The sequence below is a fragment of the Trachymyrmex cornetzi genome, unplaced genomic scaffold (genome assembly GCF_001594075.2).
Source record: "Trachymyrmex cornetzi isolate Tcor2-1 unplaced genomic scaffold, Tcor1.1 scaffold466, whole genome shotgun sequence".
Taxonomy (NCBI): domain Eukaryota; kingdom Metazoa; phylum Arthropoda; class Insecta; order Hymenoptera; family Formicidae; genus Trachymyrmex; species Trachymyrmex cornetzi.
Window position 1 is genome coordinate 137,704 of NW_017299465.1, and position 22,889 is coordinate 160,592.

Sequence of the window (22,889 nt, forward strand, 5' to 3'; positions counted from 1 at the left end):
TATATATATATTCAGTGCGTTATGTATATATGTATCGGGCTGAGAAATTCCATCCCTCGTTACATCGAGATCGCGTTCGGGGGACGAAGTAACAATTAATCAACGAATATGGTATATGGACGCTTTTAAAGATACGCTGCCACGAAATGCAATATGTGATCAGTTCGCTCGTGGTAGCGTTTTCATTTTTAATTCGAATGATATCGCCATGTTCGTCGTAGTATTAATCGATTCGATATAATAAAATTAGATTACTGTACACACATTCACGCGAAGGCTTGATAAACATGGCGCGATCATTTGGTTTCCGGTTTACGGTAAGGACAGTCTATATCTTTTTGATTATGACAACATCGTTATTCTCATAGAATATTATTTACAATACTACTTAATGACTAAACGCCGTCGCAATCGGCGGATATTTACAACATTCCGCTCAGAAAGTACTTGTTTTCAATTAGCTATTGATCGGAATAAAGAACGTCTGTATTATATAGCAGATATGGAATCATCAAGGTGCAATCGCCGCTTTCTCGCTTTTTGTTTCAATCTGAGTTACTCGTACCGCTCCTCGCGTTGAATCGAAATTATCTATAAAGTTTACATTTTGTTAACATTTTGTTAATTAATTAATTAAGTAACAATTAATCGCGGGAAAGTAGCGTTTGCGCGTGACGGGGAGAACGATTCGGCCATGGCCGATCAAATTGAAATTACTAAATTAAAATAACTCGTTAACACTATACCCGCGGATCACGTTGTTCGCACAGTCTGAGAGAGCAATATACATATATCCATTAATAAATCACATTTAACAACGCATATTAACAGGAATTATTCGCATTACACGAGGTACCACATCGTCCGATGTCGCATTCCCGACGAGTCATCACTGTATTAACACTAGAAATTAGTACGCAAAGTACGCCGGATTAAAATCAGAGTATTCTCAAATCCTCAGTTCAGCATCAGCGACGGGAATTCCTCGGTTGGCACTTTGATTGGATCTCTGGGTGGCGGGTGGTACGAGGGGGCTAATGCTAGGACTTCTCGTAGCTAGGGGTGATAATGAAGGAGAAAAACTCGGACTTAGCGCAGCGGAAGGGAAGGTAGAGGCATCGTGACTGATCGGCGACCTTGGTAGAATTCCTCTCGCTAACGCTGGTGCCGCCAACGATCTCGGAGCGACAGACGTGAGCAACGGTGGCGGTGGTGCTTTATGTACAGACTTGGTCTTGCCGCTGCTGCCGGAGTTTCCGCTTTGAACGCTGGCGGCATCATCCTTTAGCCTAGCAATCTCGCTGAATACATGAGCTAGCGGTTGATACTGGGGTCCCCAGTCTAATAGATAGTCCCAATTGTACGAACCAGTGAGCTCCTCCTCGCTGTGCACGATGGAACTTAGGGAACCATTCATCGATGGCCCACCTGGTACTTCCAGACCAGAAGTGGGTCGTCCAGATTCCCCAATCTTACCATAAATCAACGTTGCTATATCTGCCTCGGTGCTCGCCTCATCTTCAAATAGATGCAAACTGTCCATAGGCAAAGCTTCGGGAGGCCTCCTAGGCGTACCGGCTGGAGGATCCACGATGCCCAATCTAGCCAAGTATTCCTGAGTATTGTGAACTGAAAGGTCGCTCGCGGAATCACCGGTCTGCTGACCCTCATTGATCATTCTGATTTCTTCGTCGTCCCCATCATCCTCGGCGGAGCCCCTGCCGGAAGAACCCGACTGATCGCTTCCGGAAAGTTCGGAAGTAGCTTGCTGTTGTCCGGATTGGCTGGATGTTCCATAAGGAGGTATTTCGTCATATTTCGGAGGAGCAAACTGACAGGAAGCGCCGCCACCCGCTCCTCCGCCACTTGCAGAACTACCGTTTCCGCTCGCCCCGACTCCGGCCACGCTTCTGATCGGGATTGTGTCAAACGCGCTCGGATCCACGTAACTGTTTGACGCAGTAGCGTTGCTCTCGCCATTCAGACCTGGTTTCGTACCGGGCTTCTTGTGACGGCGATTACGAATATGAAGGTAGAGAAAGATGGCACCAAACGCAAGAATGAGAAGAAGGAGAGCGATCAACAGACCCAGGACCCAATCGGCTAAACCACCCGAAGTAGCTACAGCCATATTCGAACCGATATCCGTAGGCGCTAGAGCGGTAGCTCCTCTAGCTCCATTCAGCTCGGTATCATCCATTAGTGCAATTTCTACTACCGTCATGTTAGACAGAGAGCCCTGTCTACCGGAACTCGCGCTAACTACTAATCTGGGTGATTCGTCCATATTGATGTGCATTAATTTCTGTTTCACGATCAATGCACCGGTCGTGCGATTCAATTTGAAATAAGGATGTTGGGATGTTAATTGATACACGACTCGACCATCGGGTCCTTTATCGCGATCGGTCGCTGTCACATGACCAATTACTGTACCAGGCACTTGAGTATTGCTCCTTATTCCGAATCGATACATTCTCTCGGTAAATTGTGGAAAGAATTCGTCTCTCGAGTCAATCTCCACTCTGACACGCACTGCCGCTGTACGACCTCCTGCGTCCGTGGCACGTAATGTAAAAGCGTATCGATTCCGCTGCTCGTAATCAAACACGGCGCGAGTAATGACGGTACCCGTCTCATCTACCGCGAACAGCTTCCAACTGTCATCGATATCGGAGAATCCGCTGGCGGCGGAAATAATAGAGTAGTTCAATGATCCAAAAATGCCACGATCCAAATCCGAAGCACGCGCGGAGAAGACAATTGTGCCAATCGGCTCATTCTCACCAACAAACTCGAGATATTCGGAAACCGGAAACTTTGGCGAATTGTCGTTCACATCTTCCAGATAAACGCGAAGACTAGCGAGTGCGCAAAGAGGCAAAGTCGGATCGCTGTCGCAGACCATCACCACGAGATTGTAGACTTCGGGCTCGAGATCGCAGTCAAGCGTGGAGTTCACTAAGACCGCGCCAGTTGTCTTTTCTACACGGAAGAGACCACCGTCGTTTCCTGAGGTAATGTCGTACACCAGGGTGGCCGCTGTGGTATTAACCAAGTCGTCGTCCTTGGCTTGTAGAACGGCAATAGTCATTCCGTATGGGGCGTCTTCCTTGATCGATACTTCATAGAGCTTTTCCAGGAAGTGCGGATAATTATCGTTGACATCTTCCACGTTGATTGTTACTATTATCGGTTCATCTCCCATTAGTAAGCCTGTCGTCGTGTTTTCGATCTTGTTGCCCAATTGTAGCATGTATCTAGAAAATCAAATACGCGACTTGGTAGAGCTCCTAGATATTCTAAAATAGAGGAAATAAAAGTCAAGAGAAAGAGAGAGAGAGAGAGAGAGAGAGAGAGAATGCTAACAATAAGAAAATTAAATTACATAAATCCTAATCTACAATATGTTCTTTGCTTTGTGGAAATGTCCACTAAGGAGGCCTAACTCGAAGCTTTGTGGTCGGCCGCAGCGTTTCGTCCTGGTGGGACTTGCCTTAGACACCTGGAATGAATCCAGAATGATATTCTATTTAAAGGGAATTCGCGCGGCGCGGTGCTTACGCGAACCGAGTGAGTCCCGTGGACCTCTAGTGGCGAGTCGCCACAGTTTCTTATTTCTTACTTTTTACCACTTTTTACTTCTTGCCTTTTTGTCTCTTATCTTGTTTCTTCGTTTTTTATCATTCGAGATAAAAGATGACGAACTTTGAAAGAGACAAGAAATATGTGACAATAAATATGATTGCTGATAAAACGGTTGTAAAGAGAGAAAAAGGCAAGAGGGAAAAAAGCAAGGCATAGGAAGCAAAGAGCATATTGTAGATTATACCTAAGATTCAATGTAACAAAATCGTAGAATCAACGTATAAAATCATAGAATCAAATTTCTATCTAAACTATCGCTTACCTGTCCCTCGTTTCGCGATCAAGCGTCTTTGAAAGTATCAGTCGATCCTTAGATATCTCAAATGTTCCGCTATCGTCGCCCGCAATGATGGCACCATCCAGAAGGTCTACATCGGAAAGTTTCATCAACGTCGTACCTTTCGGCACACTTTCCTTCACCATGAAATTGTATTCCCGCCCGGGTAGGGCGCTCTTTAAACTGCTAAATCGTACGACAACCGAGCACACCGACGATGCCGCGGGTTTGCCATGATCCTCCGCAACAATCGCCAAGTCCATCTCTTTTGGTATCGGCCTGGATATCGCTGTGTGATTAACAGTCAGAACGCCGGTCACGGGATCCACCGAAAATCCCTTCACGGGACGCAGCAGATAATATCGCACTCGGCTGTTCTCCTCCGAAAGGTCGTCGTCCGTAGCGTTTACTGTCAGAATTTCCTGCTTGCCTTGCCCTTCTGAAATGAGAAAAAAAATCAACACGGTTACGCAGCGTGTAATTATATTAACATAAATTCGTACCAGGATTCTTTAAAATATTCTTGGAGTGAATATAAAGAGAAAGATATTTAGATGCGAAATTATAAAGAGAGCTCATATAACGTCATACGAGACGGCATTCATTAGTGAACGGCAGGGACTCGGGAAGCACTCTCCGCGAGATCGATTATCGAGTCGTACATTGTACAAGGAACCACTCGACAGGGACGCGGGAGAAAGATCGAGAGATCAGCAGACCTGAGCTCAAATACTCTTCGTGTCTTCTTGTTGCGGATGCGTCCTCGACCATCGCTGGTCTGGACCGACATTACAAACGCCTTTTTTCGGACGGCGAGCAAGGAGGATAAGCCTTCTTGACATCAGGCCCGAACGGAAGTATGAAATAATAACCAGTTATATATAAATCGCGCCGCGCGGTACCGTGGGTCCAGGCTCTCGATGGCGCGTTGCGCATACAAAAATCATTTCGATGCGTTTCAAATCGTCGGATAACTCGGCATTAATGTGCCAAGCCGCGGTCTAAAGTACAGGAGGCAAGGGAAGATATAGACCGATGCGTGGCGTGCGTGGAAGGTTTGAAATAAACCTGGAGGATATGATTCCCTTCGGGGATCTTGCGTCGCAGCCGGGGGGAGCGAGGGCAACTCCTCGAAAAAAAAAAAGAAGTATTACCTGGCGGAGAGAGCAAGAAGAACTGTATAATTATTACAAAGTGCGTATGCACATGCTCGCATCACGACATCTTCTCACTAATTGTAGGATAAATTCGTATTTTCAGCAGTGTCAGAATATTCCTTCTATCTCCTTCTTTATTCATTATTTTTAATCCTACTCTATCGCCCAATAATATTTCGATCGTTCTCAGTCGATACAACATAGTCTTACTAATCTTTGTATCATTGCTCGTCCACTAGTCTCCTTCCCTCATTACCTCCGTTGCGGGACAGATACTTTGAAAGCTTACATTGTATAGAAAGATAGGTATCTGAAAGCTAATAGCTCTTTAGTATTTAATTAAAATTCGTACAATTTTAAGAAAACGTGAGAGAGAGGTTGGCAAAGCCGATCTTCTATCTATCTTGATATTATCCCCCTCACGAACATCTATAACAGTCCTATTAACCGACCAGGCGCTTCATTAACTTTCGCCGAGATCTTTTTCGCTCAGTCAAGTCTGCAACCTTCTACAGCCATATCGCCGTTCTTTGCTTGTCCCTTCTAAGAGGAACGGCACATAGCTTTTCGCGAACATGCGAGCCAAAACACGGGATGAAGCTGAAAAAGAGAAGATGCAAATTCGACGTTCTCGTCACCGTGGGAGCTCCCTGCTCGAACGAGCTCTTTCCTTCCATATTCGCTGCTTGCCAATCCAACCCTCCCAGTACCCCGATCGTCCTTACTCCCCTACCGCCTATCCAAATGCACCATTAGGCGCAGGCCTATGTATTTTTAATAAGTTTCGAGAGTCTTCTCGAAGCAGACGGTTGCAGTGAAGGCGGCTTTTCGGCTGCCTCGCAAACGGTGTCCTCACGTTTATTTATGTGCGAGAGGAGTTCGCAATCCACCTCAGCTCTCCTTCCATCTCCTCCTCCTTTTCGTCCCGCATCCTCGCCATTCCTTGCTTCCTTTCGCCTTTCGCCCTGTCCTGCTGATCTCGCATTCTCTTTCCCTCTCTTTATACATTTATCTCGTCGCCCTTTCTCCTTCACTATCTTTTTCTCTCCCATATTCAAGCAGCTAACTTTTCATCGGTCTTTCTTCTACTCGTCTTCCTTTTCTATCTTTCTTTTCCTCTCTTCCTCTTTCATCTCCTCTCCTCACCACCTCTCACCCCCGCGCCGTTCTTTCTCGCGCGCTTTATCTCGGCGCGGTGTCAATTCGAGTTTGGAACACGGGCAACAGGACAACGCGTGTCTACTAAAAACCAGTTTTTAAATGCGCGTTTATTTCGCACCGAGAGGCCCGCCTGTATCTTCCCGTTACCTCCTTCTTCTTCCTTCATCTCTTTGTGCCACTGTTGCTTCGATTTTTTTTGATGGGACGCTGATATCGAAATGCTTCGCCTAGCAGGGTGACAGAATTCGCGCGACCAATGACAACTTTACGGTATGAACGATAATGAATCCCGACTGATGGACGTGTAACCTCAATGTGGATTTTCTCCACCTAGTGTAAGGTACAAGGCGACGGAACAATACAATACCAACTGGACTATTTGCGCTTTAAATGAGATTCGTTAAAACACTCGTACTAATTCTTTAACCGATCGTTAACTGACAGATTTAAATTCTTTAATGCGCGATCCTTGCGGCGAACAGTAAGAGATTTGCGATGCGCTTTAAAAACGCGGCAACAAACTATCCGCGAGGAATCTCGTACACACAGAAAAATATTATTCTATTGTTAAGAAAAATAATTACTTAATTCACTGTCTTTCTTAAGCAAAGGTTATCCTTAACAAAGAATCTATTCTTGAATAATCTTAAAATATATTAATTATAAATCATAGAAAAATTCATTAATATGTATACTTAAAATAAGAATGTATTTTCTTTTAAAATATATTACAAAATTAATCAAAAAGGCGTTTTTATATAATAAACAAATCGAATTTATTTTAATTTAATAATCTTGAAGTATTAAACTTTCTAGAGAGAGAGAGAGAGAGAGAGAGAGAGAGAGAATTCGGAATATATTTTAAATACATTTGATAATTGCGACAAACTAATGACAGATTTCGGATATATGAACTTTTGAAATATTTGAAACGAGTAATTATTATTTGCGTGCAGTATGTATTTTTCTGTATATCGCCAGTGGTGTGGTTCCTCGTCTCGCGATTTTATCCCAAGCTACCGTTTTACAGAACAACCTCGCAATCTCGATAACGACCGTTCCCAATAAATCAAAGAATTATGCTCGCTGGAGCGTTCGCCACGCGATAATCGACGCAATCTCGTTCGATCATCGTCCGAGTTTTGATCGCAGATCCGACGATCTGCTACCTGTTTCATTCATGTTGCTTTCGTAACCGTGCAGAAAGAGGAAGGCATCGTATGCCCTCGATACGTACCCGAAAGAACAGCCACGTAAACAGCCTGCTTGAATTGCGGCGTGTTGTCGTTGAGATCGGTCACACGAACCGTGAGATCGGTCGTCGCTTCATGAATCCCGTCGCTGGCGATCACCCGAAGAGTGTACTCAGAACGCACCTCGGCGTCCAGACGTTTCCGTAGAACAACTTTACCGCCGTACCGGTCGATGCTGAAGGGCCCCGAACTCATGTCATCGAATCGATACGTCAATGCCGGCGAACTGTCGACGTCATTCGCCGTGATGGTCGTCAGCACAGTTCCCATGGCAGTTCCTGAAATTGAAGATACACTGTTATAAATTTCATGAAATTTAATATACTTTTAAGTTATACAATCTGAACTTAATTCCATGATATTACATTAAATTTAATGTACGTATTTATAACTGAAAAGTATATTTGTGTACATGTACACGAAATTTAACGTATTTTTCATGAAAATTTATGAAATTTAATGTACACGTTCATTACATTTATTATACAATAAGTAACTACTGTAACTTAATTTTCAGTTAAATCATTCATTATTTTTAATTTCATTCATAACCACGAGCTTTGTTTACATATAAAAGAAGCTCATGGTTACGTTTTTAACAGTGAATGTCTTTTTAGCGTTTATTAATGAATATGCGTTCGTGCCGACAGTGATATTAAATACACAAATAAATGCATTATTCTTAACTTAGTTACAGTTATAAAAATTACACTCAAATTCTGAAGCATCCTGTTTGAAGTACAGAATATAAGTGTGAACCTTTGCTTTATGGCGATTGATGCACTAAAAAAAATTTACAAATTTTTATACATATTTCTTTGTGAGTAGTGCTAAGTAAACATTTACTTACAGTAGAGAAATATTTATTCAATATAAAAAATGAAATGAAATTAATGGTTCTTACATCAAATAAATAAATGTTCACCTGTAGTGAATATTTACTTAGAACTATTTAAATAAATATTTATTAAAATTTAGTATTTTTTCTAGTGTAGAGGAAAAGATTCAAAGTTTTTTTATCTACGATTTAAAGCTTCACAGTACGAATCATACAGATTGTAAAATCGTTCAAAAATTTTCGCTTCGAATCTAAATGACCCATTACTCTGTAGCCGAGGGTTAATTAATATTAATACATAAATAAAGAATGAATTTTCAGAATCAAAAAATGCATACATATTCACAAAAATCTCATTGCTGCAAATAAATTGGATAATCGTAAGTGCTATTTTGCTATCTGATAGCGACGGAATTAAGTGAAATACACTTGGCAAAAATAAAGAAGTCCGTTGAAGATTTCGAGCAGAATGAAGAGCTTTATCGCTTCGCATTGTGGACCGTGCGGTCGCTACTAGCGGATTGCATCGTTATGCATAAAGGTGCCTGCCTTTGATTTCGTTCTTTTGTCCCCTCATCGCGAAGCCACTTTGTCACTGTGAAATGATCGTGCGCGATACATATATACGACGCGCGAACTGTGCAGCCTACGGATCTCATGGGCGCGCGCGTTCTCTTCCGCGAAGTTAAAGACACATCAAGAGGGTCGGTGCTTAAAATGCATTGGATCCGTACTATCGAATCGTTTTATCTTGGCCAGTTGCTAAGAAGAAATGATCGAAACGAATCCGTCTGAAGGAGTGGACGAACCTCTCGCGAGGGAGACGATCGGGAGCCGCAGCCACCGCGAAATATATTACAATGTCGTCCTGTCTAGACGTATGCGAGGAAATTGAAAACCGTATCGCGGGAATGAATTTGTGAACACAAAGGGTGGATATGTACTCTGCATAACACAATCATAGCACACGAAATACGCTTATCGCCGTACGAATGCGACTCTGATCGCGATTTGTCTTTAAATGTAAATTTACGCCTTCGCCTAAGATTCGTTGTTGCACATAATTGCAGTCAAGTAATTTCGCAACGATCTTCATATCTTCTTACAATGAGAGAAGATACTTAAAAATTTATTTGTGGGATATAATGTTTATTTCATTGAAATAAATCCTTATTCAAAGAGAGAGGCTTATACAGCCCAATAAAATTTTATTTCTAGCAAATAAATCATCTATTTTATTTTTTAAATAAAGTAATATATGAGATATATTTCACAAAAATATATATTTTATCATCACAGCCAAAGTTTTTAATAATTAATAAATATTGAAGAAAATGTCATATTTGCTTGTGAATATTTCGATTTTTTTTCTCATTTGCTATAATTTCTAAGATAAAAATACATAGATAGTTAATAAGTAAATCTTAATTTTTACCACATTGATTGTTGAGGTAAAAATTAAGGTTATTTATTGACTCACGTGTATTTACGTCTCGACACAAAAAACGAAAAGCAGAGTGTTTCTGTGAAAACCTATAAAGACGATTTACGTGAGAAAAAGACGGACGTATTACGTAACTTTCAGCGATTTAAACGGGATTCTCCGGCTCGGTAAAGGCAAGTATACGGTATGCGAGTACGAGGGTTAAAAGGAGGTACATCATCAAGGACCGGGCTTTTGATTCCACGACCGAGCCGGGTGATATACGTCGGGCGTAGCAACACCTGCGGCAGTAAAAGAATTATTCTGTATACGCGATGCATTCAAGAGAGAGAATAAGGGCGGGAGGAAGCTTAGCTGGCACGCGGCTGCGACCGCTCGTAAATTTCACGAGAGATCGTTAAAGTCATGTAAATCGGTTTCCAGAGCGACCACGCACCGTCTATGTACATGACTCTGTTATTGCTCGAAAACCCTTTTACTATTCCGAACACAGCTGGGACCGGAAGTAGAGATGTGAACAACCGGAGTGCGCAATTACAATCGCGTGGGTGAAACTTTGGAAACGTAAATATCTTCGCAACAGCACCGAAAAACCGCGTGCGAGTCGTGTAAAAATTAGATGATACGAATCATTCGTGTAAGTTTAATATCAACAATTGGCGCTAAGTTAAATTTAATTTTTATACAATAATAAAAACCGCAAATGCAATATAATTTTATCGCAATATGTTGCGGCACGTTGAGTATCAGATTCGTTACGTAACTTCACTGAGGTTAACTTCAATCACGTTTTCCTCGCATTTCATGATTCGGACCTGCAAATGAACACGTAGCGGCGACGTTGGTGCTCCTTGTATGGAAAATACGTTCGTCGGTGGTCTACCATTGTCTCGATTTCTCGTGTCAGTGCCACTTTCGTAGCCGGTTCGATCGTTTCTGTCGATTAAATCCTCCCACGAATTGTGGGTATGGCCGCAGAAGGGCCCTACGGGAGCGGAGGCAAGGCCCATCCAACATTTGCGAGCCGCGCCTCCCGCTTTCGATGATAATTATATCCTTTTATTCTACCGGGGTAATTACAAACGTTTACCGTAGGGCTCTTTCGAACGGGCCGCGTTAAAACCCGACCGTGCGAAACTTGCGCGGATTAAACATAATCGACATCGCTGTCGTGCGAGAAACGCGAGAGAACCTACCGACGACGAGAACTCGAGGTTCTTATATTAACCTTTAAGTAGGTAGATTTAAAGATATACAAGTTGATAGATGGAATGCTCAGAAGATTCTAAAAAAATTATAATTTTATAAAACAATAAATTTAACTAAACAAGACAAGTGAGAATACAGGGCGGTTAATAAAGCGCACAGGGAAGAGCAATTTTACTGAAGAGTCTAACAATTTAGCTAGATACAGATCTGAAAATAATTTTCTTGGACCATCAAAATAGTTTTGTAGGAATCACAAGTATAATGAGTAATGTTGCAAAATGTTTTGATATTCCAGCAAACAATTTTGATGTTCTACCTAATTATTTTGATGGTCCAATAAAATTATTTTCAAATCTGTATTTGGCTAAATTTTTAGATTCTTTAGCAAAATTGCTCTTTCCGTGCAAATATTATTAACCGCACTGTCTTCTCATTTACTTATTGTTTTTTTTTAATTTGAGAGTTCACTTTAAGATTTACAATCTTGAGATTTAATTTTACAGTTATATTTTTATTAATATATTAAAGTATGGTTTAATTTACATTAGTTTATACCTTATGAAATAGAGGAATGTAAAAATAATGAATTTTAAGACTTATGGGCATCTGGATGGTATTTTTTATTTTTATTTTCTAGAACAAGGTTTTAAAGAAAACTATACCTGAAGTGCTGTGACTACACATACCCACTTAAAGGTTAAGCCACTTCGTGTTGTATCATCAATTAGCAACATAAGCATAAATCTCTATGCGATTACCGTAAAAACGCGATAAGAAAAGCTGTTAGAAGACGTCAGAGCAAGCTCGTTATCCTGTCCTGTTTCACCACGTTACGATCACGTAATTCATATTTCTATCAAATGCACTTTGAATACAGTGAAGTGTACGAGCTGGGCGGAAGCGAGAAGCTATTTCACCTCAACTATCGACAGGATATTGAAAGCGTCGATGCGTGTCCAAGGGAAGCATAAATGATCGATTTAATCGGATCTTTATAGGCGAAGAGTGACACTTACACAACGTGGCACTGACACAATCGTGATTGCAAAAACAAACTGTGAGGTTTCTACGAAAGCAGGGTACAATGTTAAATAAATTTCGCCTGGCGCGGTGTTAATCTCGTTTACACGAGACTCCGAAGAGTTCTACGGCGATACAAATTAGATAGTAATCTCGCATTACGCCATTGGCGTAAGCGAGTACGTAGCCACTACCTTCATGTCGAAGGTTCTCGGAAGAACAAGAAGAAGAAAGAGCAACGTAACAACAGCAGAAAGCGAAGAAAGGGATGAAGACAAAAACGCGAGCGCAATAAAAGGCCGAAGGAATCTCCTATTATATCTCCCGTCGTCTTGGAATGCTTGCTAGAACGTGCGTGACTCGCCACCTGCTCGCTATTGGGAATTCCATCAGGCAGGAAGAAACGGAGGACTACGCGAGAAGAAAACGGCCCGTTCGAGGTATCATCGAAACCACGCAGCAACTTTCGTTTGTCCGACGATGTGGTTGAACTTACTCGATCACCAGTCCTTCCTTTCGTCGCGTCATCTTCACTGACTAGCTGCCCGTTTGATGGCAATCGAAATGGACGGGGCTCAACGGGACGGGACCTTCTTTTTCTGCGTCTTGAGAAGTGGTAGCGCGCGAGGTTGGCGCTTGTACGTCAAACTCGCGGCCACTACGGTCCCGTGCCGTTCCATTGAATCGTATCTGTCAATGGGGTACAATATGGTGGCGAGAAAGGCCGAGGAGCAAGAGGACCCCGTGTGCTAGAGTCCGCGAGCAGAAGAGGAGAGAGAGGTGAAGAGAGAGAAGCTGAGCCACCGAACGCGCGCCTCGGCAGCCTCGACTAAGTTATGCAGATTGTTCCGAACAGTTGGACTTTAATGTCGGCATAAATCCTTTGCCACTTAACTTTATACGTGGAGTAGAATGCGTTCCCGTCCTCTTGGCGCGGTTGGACTCCTCTCTTCTATTCTCTCTAGCTTACTAACTTTTCGACTCGTCCCTCTCTTCTTTATTCCAGATACCGAATTCTTTTTGCAAACTAGAATCTAACTTCGAATTAAAAATGTGTCAAGTTTTTTTGGGTTGAAAATGTCGATCTGACCTTGATTGCGTCTATTTACAGAACACAACCGCGTTTCTTAAATACCTACAATTCACATACATTTGAAAATAATTGAAAACGTATAATTTAGAGTATAAAGTTTCATTAAAAATGCTTTGAAGCGTTTGATTAATCAAAGTTAGAAGACTAATCAAAGAATGTTTCAAAACATTTGTAGCATCATCACGGTTTAATAAGACAAGTGTAACATTGCCATGGATGAGTAGTAGGAAAGTGAATTTGGGCCTAAATTGAATTGGCCATTCCAGTTTACTACTGTTATTATACGTAGGAAGATGCATTTGGGCCCAAATTTGATTAGTTGTTTCAGTATTGCTATTATCATTATGCGTAAAATTATACCTTCTCATCACGGCTATTACTAATCATAAAACTTTTAGTGAATCTCACACTGAAGAATAAATTTCATTCTTAAAGATTGAAAATTGAGCCACTCTTTTTCAAGATTGGCGCAATTTTCACTCTTTAGAATTAAATTCCACTTCAGAGATTTTAGTTTTAATTTTATATCATTTTTTCGCAATGTCAATTTTTTAAATCGTTATTATTACAATATATTATTAGCTATATTGAATAAAATTCAATAGAATATAAAATCAGAGCTATTATAGCCCAGCTGGTTTGCTGATAATTTATTAATATAATACAATCATGAAATGGTTCATTCAAACGTTTCAACCATAAATAGACTCTTTTCAATGAATAAAATAATAGATAAATAAATTTTTAAATCATAATCTTGCTTTCTATTTTATCATAATATTTACAGTAGCTTTTGTTGATCTGAGAAGCAATAATTTCAGTAGTATTAACACAATAATACAGCAGTGCAATAAAAATAAATATTTCAATTATTCATCTAATTTTATTTTTCTTTCCGCACAGCATGCAGCCTCCGCTACATCTCTTCCTCCTGTCACACTGTGGGCGACCTTGAGAGAAACGAATCATCATAAAACCCATTGAATTTCGAGAGGGAGATAGACATTCACGAGTCGATGACCAAGACGAAACTCGAGCTATCGCTATCGCGGTGATATCCGGTGAAACCCGAGATTGTATTTGTTGACAGGATTATCGTATAGTATGATACCGCGATGCTACTGTCGTCGACGATCAGCTATTCTAACGAGCTCGTCCTCTCCATTCCATGTTGTAACGCAATGTGACCGCGTTTGATCGCAGATAGAGCTACGGGGTGACGAGCAATTCACGTTGCCGCAAAGCGGGAATAACAATTTGCGATTGCGGCGTCAGTTTGCCTGGCTCGCAAATGGATACTACTTGACACTTGATATCGTTGAGTACCCTAAGAAATCACTCGTTACTCGTAATGTTATATAGTGAAATCTGATAAGATTATAGCATTACGCAGAAAAGAGACTAAACATTCAGATGCTTAGTCGACAGAGTGATAACTTATTTATATTGTAACTTTATCGTTGATAAAAAATATCGATCTTATATGATTGATGACATTTTAACGATTAGTCCGAATAAAATAAAATGTAATTAATTAATTAGTTATTGTTATGCACAAATATTATTAAATATTTTTGCATAGCTGTAATATTTCAATAGATTAGATTCTTATCGGCCGTAGATAAAAATAGGAAAAAATGCAATTATGTAACATTACTGTACTGCATATCGAAATTTGGTAATTAAGAGAAAAGCATCCGAATAATAATGAATTGATATTCCATTATCGTTTGACTAATCGTTTAAATATTTATCTTTTAAAACAGTCGGTAACATATTTGTGTTCTCACGTATGCATAAAGAAAATGATCCCAATCGCAATCGAGTTGAAAATGTCGATATCATTCAAATTTATTATATTTAATTGGTGATGTCTTGTGATTATTATATGGCTTCGCGACAAGCTTCATGTCCTACGGTGATTAACAATGCTCATCTTTACCAATTTGCGAGTAACTTAATCATCGTGGACATGTAAGTCAATCATATTGTAACATTATATTAAATATAAAATTTGGCTATATTGACAATAAATTTAATAAAAGTATTTTTATATTCAACAAAATTATTAAATATAAAAATACTTTTATTAAACATATTAGGTCTGTTCGACTTCCTTACACTTTTTACACTCAGCATCTTCGCTCTCTCTCTCTCTCTCTTTTCAGCGCCAAATTTATATCTATCTCATTTTAAGTATAAAAAGTGTAAAAAAGTGTAAGCAAGTCGAACAATCAATTGTTAACCCTTACCATACCATCTACAATTTGGTGCCTCATCCATACCATCAAGGGTCACTACAAATCTCTTCGTTTTTTCACCTTTTCAAAATAAAAAAAAATCTCTAAAAATTCACCAACATACTTTCAACTTTCTAGAATAAATATTGACTCTTTATTTTGGAAAATAATAAAATGTGTAGTATAATTTATAATTACCGAAAGACTCAAAGAAACTTGCACGAACAGGAATCGTTCGGTCACTACTTATCCATGTTAGTACGGTAAGGGTTAATATAGCCAAATTTCTTACATCTTGCCAAAAGAAAAAAAGTTCTACTGGATTGTTTATGATTTACCGTTCGCGATATTTTTCCTCGAGCCTTTTGTACATTTTACGTATACTTATTTCATCGCCATAACTTTTTACTGCGCATCGTGCAGCGTCCACCTGATAGTACCGACCGTATGTGAAGGAATAGTGGTGCGTTCCGTATCGCGCATGATGTGCATAATGCATCCATTGTCCTTGTTTAACGTTTGGTGAGCAACAAGGATAAACGACGCATTATGCGCATCATGCGAGAAACGGAACGCACCCCTAGATGACGAGGCGGTTCTCCATTTTGTGACGTACAAACATGGCGACGAGGCCAACGAGTACTTTCGGCGGGAAACATGCCTCTTGGCTCACTTGGTCAGCGTCTATCGTCCGTCGCAGTTTGTCATCATCGAGCAGCCTGTGTGGCTACGACGCGGGTTTTTCAGCGAGTTTTAATGTCACATGAAGAATATTACGGAAGATATAAGAAGCGACATAAAGGTACCTTGCCGATAACCTCAAGAGGTTACGCACTGCCTACATAAATCAATAAGCTGCTGCTGTAAAAGGGAGCTTAGTCAGCATCGAAATAATAGGTATTAATTATGATATCCGGACACTTTGTGTCTCGTAAAACGCAATAAGTTATAACGACCGGTATGAAAGCTGATTTAGTATATGAATTATTTGATTGGCAGTTCCTCAAAAAATTTATTATTAACGTCCATTAATGTCACCCTGTAGTCCAGTCGTCAGAGATTTGACCTCTAAAAACGAGACGAACAAGCTAGATTTTGCTGTGGATGTCAATTTTGGGACCCCAAAAAAAGTTTGCCACTCCTACCTCCGGGCTTCCCCCTAAAACCCCCCTCGTAGGGGGGAAAAAACGGAAAACATCGATTTCCCAAGAATCTGTACGCCGTAGAAAAAAATGTTTCAAACAAAAAATGCAGCTGAGATAATTTTGAACAAAAATGTTTCTTAGCACTTTTTGTGTAGAATGAACCGTTCTCTCAGAAACAACGCTTGAAGCGACCGGTGATTTTGAATGTCAGTTACGCGCGCGAAATCAATTTTTTAAATAAAATTTCTATCAACTCGACGGTAATAATTCGATATCTTTTGATCAGAGTGTCCTATCGACAAAAATCAAAATGCATTTTAAAGGTGAAGAGTGCAGCTTTCGTATGCAATTTTTGCATTTTGCCGCAAATGAAGTCAGTTTCTATAAAGCTGTTAAATAAATAAACGTTGCGCGATTTTTGCCATTTTTTACGATTCTCATGAGATCAATAAAATTTATCACTTCCATTGACCGGTTGCTGTGGAATTTCCATTATTAGAGCCTAAACTTCAAAACCTATAACATGAAATTTCGATTTTGAGTTTTGGCAAAAAATATGAGGCATTTGAAATATGCCTAAAAAACGCTGAATTTAAACTTTCACATTACAAACATATCTCACGTCACGGGAAATGCTTCCACGAAGACGGCATTGGGTGGAATTTGTAGCTGAAGATGTGTAGTTTTTAAACACGTACTTGTGAAATCGAAAAGAAGCAGTTTTAAACGTTTTATTTGAAGTATAAGGCCAAATATCACGATTTCCTCATTTTTCATAAAAACATATATAACTTTCGATTCCGACCATATTTCGGGACGTTCGAAACGGGAAATTGAAGCTGAATGTTTCTACTATTGATTGCATATAGTCGCTTCATGCAGGCGAGTCTTGGAATTTCAAGGGAGACCTTCGAAAACAGGTAACAATGCGCTCCGCTCGAGTACTGCCGGCGCGCCGCGGGTTACAATTCTCGCAGCGGCAGCGCGCGCAGCTGCCTATATGCATACGCTTGACTGCACGGTAGTATTGTGTACATGTCTCGGCCCTGCGTCGGTGTGTGTGCTCTAGCTGTAGAGTCTGGTAGAGTCGTGCCGGTCGTGCGGAGTTAACGGATTTGTCAGTGCTTCAACGTATTAATAAGTGTGTGAAAAAATTAGTGAATTCGGTAAGTATTTATGATATTTATGCAATGCCATGATATTTATTTCATAGGTGTTTTTTTTATCATTAAAATAATCTGACATTTACTTAAAAAAATGTAATATTTCATATAACTCCGAAAGCACGTGTCGTTTGAGGTTATATTCATGACACGTTTATCGTAATATTTTTTACATGTATACATGTACATTTTCCTTTATAATAATTACAGAGTGAAGTGATTAAAAGTCATGCTGCATTATGTTTAAAAAATAAAAATGTAATAAAAATAAAAATAAAAATTTGCGCATTTCTATTTTTCATCCTATGTAGGATCGCTCATTTATGAGAGAACGGTTCACTTCACAAAAAACTGCTAAGGAACTTTTTTGTTCGCAATTATCTCAGCTGCATTTTTTGTTTGAAACTTTTTTTCTACGGCGTACAGATTCTTGGGAAATCGATGTTTTCCGTCCCCCCCCCCCCTACGAGGGGGGGGGATTTTAGGGGGAAGCTCGGGGGTAGGAGTGGCAAACTTTTTTGCATCTTTTTTGGGGTCCCAAAATTGACATTCGCAGCAAAATTCAGCTTGTTCATATGATTTTTAGAGGTTGAGTGGCATTTTCGTCTCTGATGACTGGACTACTGTGACAATATAAAATTAAAATCTTGCGCAATTAGCTTGTATTAAAAACATTGTATTGTTTCAGCAAAAAACAACTGCATCATGCTTTCAACGAAACTTTACAACAACCCGTTTACGATCTGCGTAGAAGGAAATATAGGAAGTGGTAAAACAACGTTCTTGAATCATTTCCAGAGCTTTAACAATGCAACAATTTTACAAGAGCCAGTGGATTTGTGGCGAAACGTGGCTGGAGTAAATTTGTTGGTAAGCTCTTTTAAAAATAACATTTTTGGGGGATCCATACATATATCCATTGGATCTACAGTTTAACGCCGGATCCAAATGGCGATGGTGATCAAAGATATCTTAATGCTATAAATTGTAAATTGTAAGTGACGATATATCGGCCACAGAACTTATATTTTTAAGCCATAAGAATTCGGTTTTGCTCAGTTCGTTTAAGTCTAACGATTAAAGCCTGAACAGTTTAAAGACAGAAATTATTGTTCTTAATCTCTTTCGACTTATGTCTTAAGGCTTCTTAAAGCAAGGTTGTGGACCGAGACTAATATAACTATCTGGATGAATATTTCCTAATATGAGTGCATTAATACCAAAACAAAAATAAACACTGATAATATTTTTAGGATCTTTTCTACAAGGACCCAGCACATTATGCTTTCTTGTTTCAATCATACGTTCAGTTGACTAGGCTACAGTTACATACTATGGCTACACCATCGCCCTATAAAGTAATGGAAAGGTCCGTGTTTAGCGCAAGATGTTTCCTAGAAAACATGGAGCGTACGCACATGATACAGAATGTAGAAGCGATAGTTTTAGAAGATTGGTTTGATTGGTGCATGAGAAACACGAATATAAGAGTAGACTTAATAAGTATGTATCTCTATCAATTAAGCAAAAAGATTCTTATATAAAGCGGGCCTTTCTCCTTTCATTAAATTATATTCTTTATTGTATCTGTAATTTAGTATATCTGAGAACAACGCCTGAAGTCGTATTTCAAAGAATGCAAGCACGTGCGCGCAAAGAAGAAGATTCTGTGCCGTTGGAGTATCTGAAACAAATTCACGAAATCCACGACGACTGGCTTTACAGACGAACTCTATTTTATTTACCGGCGCCGGTTATGATCATAGACGGTGACAAAAGTCTCGAGGAAATGGTGCCTCAATTTGAGAAATGTAAAGACCGTATACTTAACGAACAAGCTGATGGCACAACAAGCCCTAGAATTGTATTAAATACTAAAGCATAACAGGCTATTTTGTGCTAATATTATGTTTATTTAAGAATGGATTAATTATATTATAGGTAATTTTTTCATAACTATATATAACCATATATACATTTGTTGGCGTTGCTTGCACTTTTTGCATTTATTGCTAGAATCTACTTTGAGAAACACTCGAATATATATTTATCTCATTGTAAATGCAAAAATTTTTAGGTATTTCAAGCAACGTGAACAGACTTGATATTTTATCTTGTTCTATTATTTTATAAAGTTTAAAAACTTTAAAAATTCAACAACATGGTTTTTATGACTTACCTTCAGAGACTGAAATGATACTGTGTTTCGGGAAGGTAGGCTGATTGTCATTGACATCGATTACCCGTATGCTCAATGCAGCAGTACCGGTTAATTGTGGATTTCCTTGGTCAGTTGCGATGATAGTCAACCTGTACTTCTCACGGATCTCACGATCTAGGACTATATTGGTCCGAACAACTCCACTGTATGGTGGACTTATGGTGAACGCATTATCCGGATTACCATCCACAATATGATATAAGATTCTACTGTTCAGCCCTTGATCGGCATCAATTGCTGAAAGCTATAACAGTAAGTATTGACATATAAATTTGTGCGTTCAACACATTTGTAATGTATTATATTATCTATTTTTATATCTGAACTTTGTTAACATAAGACAAAAAGTACAAATAAATACATTTGTACCTTTGGATCCTAATTTAATTATATTTCTACTCTTTCTTAAATCCTATTATAAAAATAATTTCTCTCCTTATATATTTTTGTTACATATGATTCGTACTTTAATTAGGTTCGTTATGTAAAGAAGTATCATATAACGTATCAAATATAAATATTATATTTTAATAATATAATATTAGAGTGTAATATAATATTAAGGCGATGTTAGATCGTAAAAAGTTTTCTCACCTTCACGACGAAATCTCCTTTAATATTGCCTTCGAGTACAGTAGCCGAGTATTGTGTTTGCGTGAAGATTGGTGGATTATCGTTGATGTCGGATATCCTGATGATTACTTTGACGTATGCTTCTAAAACCTCCTGGCTTCTCGCTATCACATTGAGAATGTGCCTTGAGCTTTCTCTAGGTATCTCCTTCGGCTGCTGCCCCTCCAAAGATCTGCCCCACGAATTCGTGCGCCCCGTGTCGCCCGGCAGATCGTTATCAGATTTTACTGTCATGTCATTCCAAAGCTCCGCGTCCAGCCTGGTAGGATCATTGACGCGCAACAGACCAGTGTCTTCGTCGATCGCAAAGGTGTTGTAGTTGTTTCCGGACGCGATCGAATACGTGACGCGTTGTTTCCTGCCATCGGTACGTACCGCGGTGATTTTAACTATCTCCGTGCCAGCCGCTGAATTTTCCTGAATGACGACGTTGTATGTGTCATTCTGAAATTTCAAGCTGGGCGTCAAGTCCACGAGATGGCCGACTTGAAGCTCGATCAAACCTTTAGCGCTCTTCGGCGGATTACCCTTGTCCTGGGCCAACACCTCCAAGTAATACGTCTTGCCATTATCTTGCGACAATGATAAGCTTGCCGTTACTTCGCCGGTGCTAGGATGTATTCGAAATTTCGGTTTCTCCTGCTCGTTTATCAATGAGTACACGATATCACCGTTTACACTGTCATCAGCGTCTTTGGCTGATACCCGAAGAATGTTCTGACCCGGCTTCGTACTGATGGGCACGCGTGTCCGAAAAGGGTACTCCTCGAAAATTGGCGCGTTATCATTTATATCGCTGATGATGATCTCAATGGGTATCGATGTGCTTTTCGCATCATACATGCCGCTGTCCGTGGCAACCACGAGGAAGGTGTAGTTGCTTTGACGTTCACGGTCCAATGGGCTGTATCGAACAGGAAGAAACAGACATTAGTTATAGAATAATAGGTTTATCGCAATCACAAAATTGAGAAATAAAGAATAAAGATATTAATTTAATAAAAAGAGACATTGCAATTTATTTCCTTTAGAATCTAATTTAATATTAATAAAATACATTAAATTAATAGTTTTACTTGTTAATAAAAATTATGATTGTGTTATTTTCAATAAAATAAATAAATATTTTGTTTCTATGTTAATAAAAAATTATTACGAGATCACAAGAAAAGTTAGAACGAATTCTGATTTAGTCTCACAGTATTGTACCTTAAATTAATTTTCTTAAAACAATGCTATTAGGAAGTTACGCAAATGCAAGTCGAGCAAGCAGGAGAAGTTCCCAGCGTGCCTTCGCGATACAACGTAACGCTCACAATAATTCTTAATAAGCGTGGGATAATGATCAGACGTCGGTAGTGCACGAGTTCGATACGCTTATTTACGATTGCGCGAAGCTAACTCGAATACTCCACAGTTATCTTCCGCCCTAGTATCTGCTGTATCTGCTGATTGCAATTCGAAATATGCAGTACGAATCTCTATCGCATTTGAACAGAATGACAGTTGCAAGAAATATTTCATTTGAGAATGATTCATGGAATGCAAGTATTTTTTTATTTCACGATTGATGTTATCGCTCAATTAATAAATAAATTAAACACAAGTAGATTTATATGAAAGACGTGGATAGATGTGACGGTTGATTTAATAAAAGTTTCGCACTTCGATTACAAGAAATTTGTTGACATATTATTTCCAAAAAAGATGATTTTGCTGAAGTATCTAAAAAGTTATTCTTAAAGTGCACGATTCTTCCATTAGAGGAATTCCTTATCTGTCGTACACAACAAAAAATGTTGACATTCTAGAAATCAGTTAAAGCATCTTACGCAATTATTTTGATGGTCTAACAAAATTATTCTCAGATCTGTATCTAGCTAAAAAATTAGATCAATGGTTGTTCAAATCAACGATCAAATTTAATTTACTTATGAGATTAATATTATTTTAGTGATTGTGTTGTAAATTCGGAAATAATCAACGAGCAATCAGGAATAAATGTATTTAAAATTAATTACATATAGAATTATTATTCTAACATCTAATTTTGACCGCAGTTGACGCTTCTTATTTAGTCTTAATTTATATCTAAATTTTTAGATATTTTAACACAAAAACCGTCTTTTCCATATAATATCGTCTCAGTATTCTTTCTATCAGTTCGCACTATTTATCAAATTGTTCTAAATGAGAACCGATCCTCGTTTGACCCGTATATTGTCTCTACCGGGTGGTCTCCAGAGAAAGCAAAAGAAGAGAGAAGTGTTCCGTACCGAGAGGTGCTGCAGAACGACAGTGCGGCTTTCAAAAGGTAAGAGGAACGAGACCGTCGTCGCAAGAGCAACGGCAATAAGGCGACACGAAAGTCGGGTCCACGGCTACTG

The 22,889-nt window shown here is 39.4% G+C and overlaps 2 protein-coding genes across 3 annotated transcripts in view; one reads left to right on the forward strand and one right to left on the reverse strand.

The window, feature by feature from the left end:
- Positions 1-621: 621 nt before the first annotated feature.
- ds (dachsous cadherin-related 1) overlaps positions 622-22,889 on the reverse strand; it is a 77,771-nt gene continuing 55,503 nt past the window's right edge. The window contains exons 12-16 of the mRNA XM_018513324.1: positions 20,464-21,406; positions 19,828-20,113; positions 7,481-7,774; positions 3,911-4,364; positions 622-3,260 (exon numbers count right to left, since the gene is read on the reverse strand). Of these exons, the coding sequence (XP_018368826.1) occupies positions 950-3,260; positions 3,911-4,364; positions 7,481-7,774; positions 19,828-20,113; positions 20,464-21,406 (4,288 nt within the window). The 3' untranslated portion in view covers positions 622-949. The remainder of the gene's footprint in view (positions 3,261-3,910; positions 4,365-7,480; positions 7,775-19,827; positions 20,114-20,463; positions 21,407-22,889) is intronic.
- On the forward strand, positions 15,964-19,583 carry LOC108764917 (deoxynucleoside kinase). 2 transcript variants are annotated; one of them, XM_018513326.1, is made up of 4 exons: positions 15,964-16,142; positions 18,337-18,518; positions 18,902-19,151; positions 19,247-19,583. In XM_018513326.1, the coding sequence occupies exons 1-4, from the start codon at positions 15,998-16,000 to the stop codon at positions 19,531-19,533; spliced, it is 864 nt and encodes a 287-aa protein (XP_018368828.1). In that variant the 5' UTR covers positions 15,964-15,997; the 3' UTR covers positions 19,534-19,583. The 2 variants fall into 2 exon arrangements, with proteins under 2 accessions (XP_018368828.1, XP_018368829.1); XM_018513327.1 differs by lacking the exon at positions 15,964-16,142 and adding an exon at positions 17,578-17,651.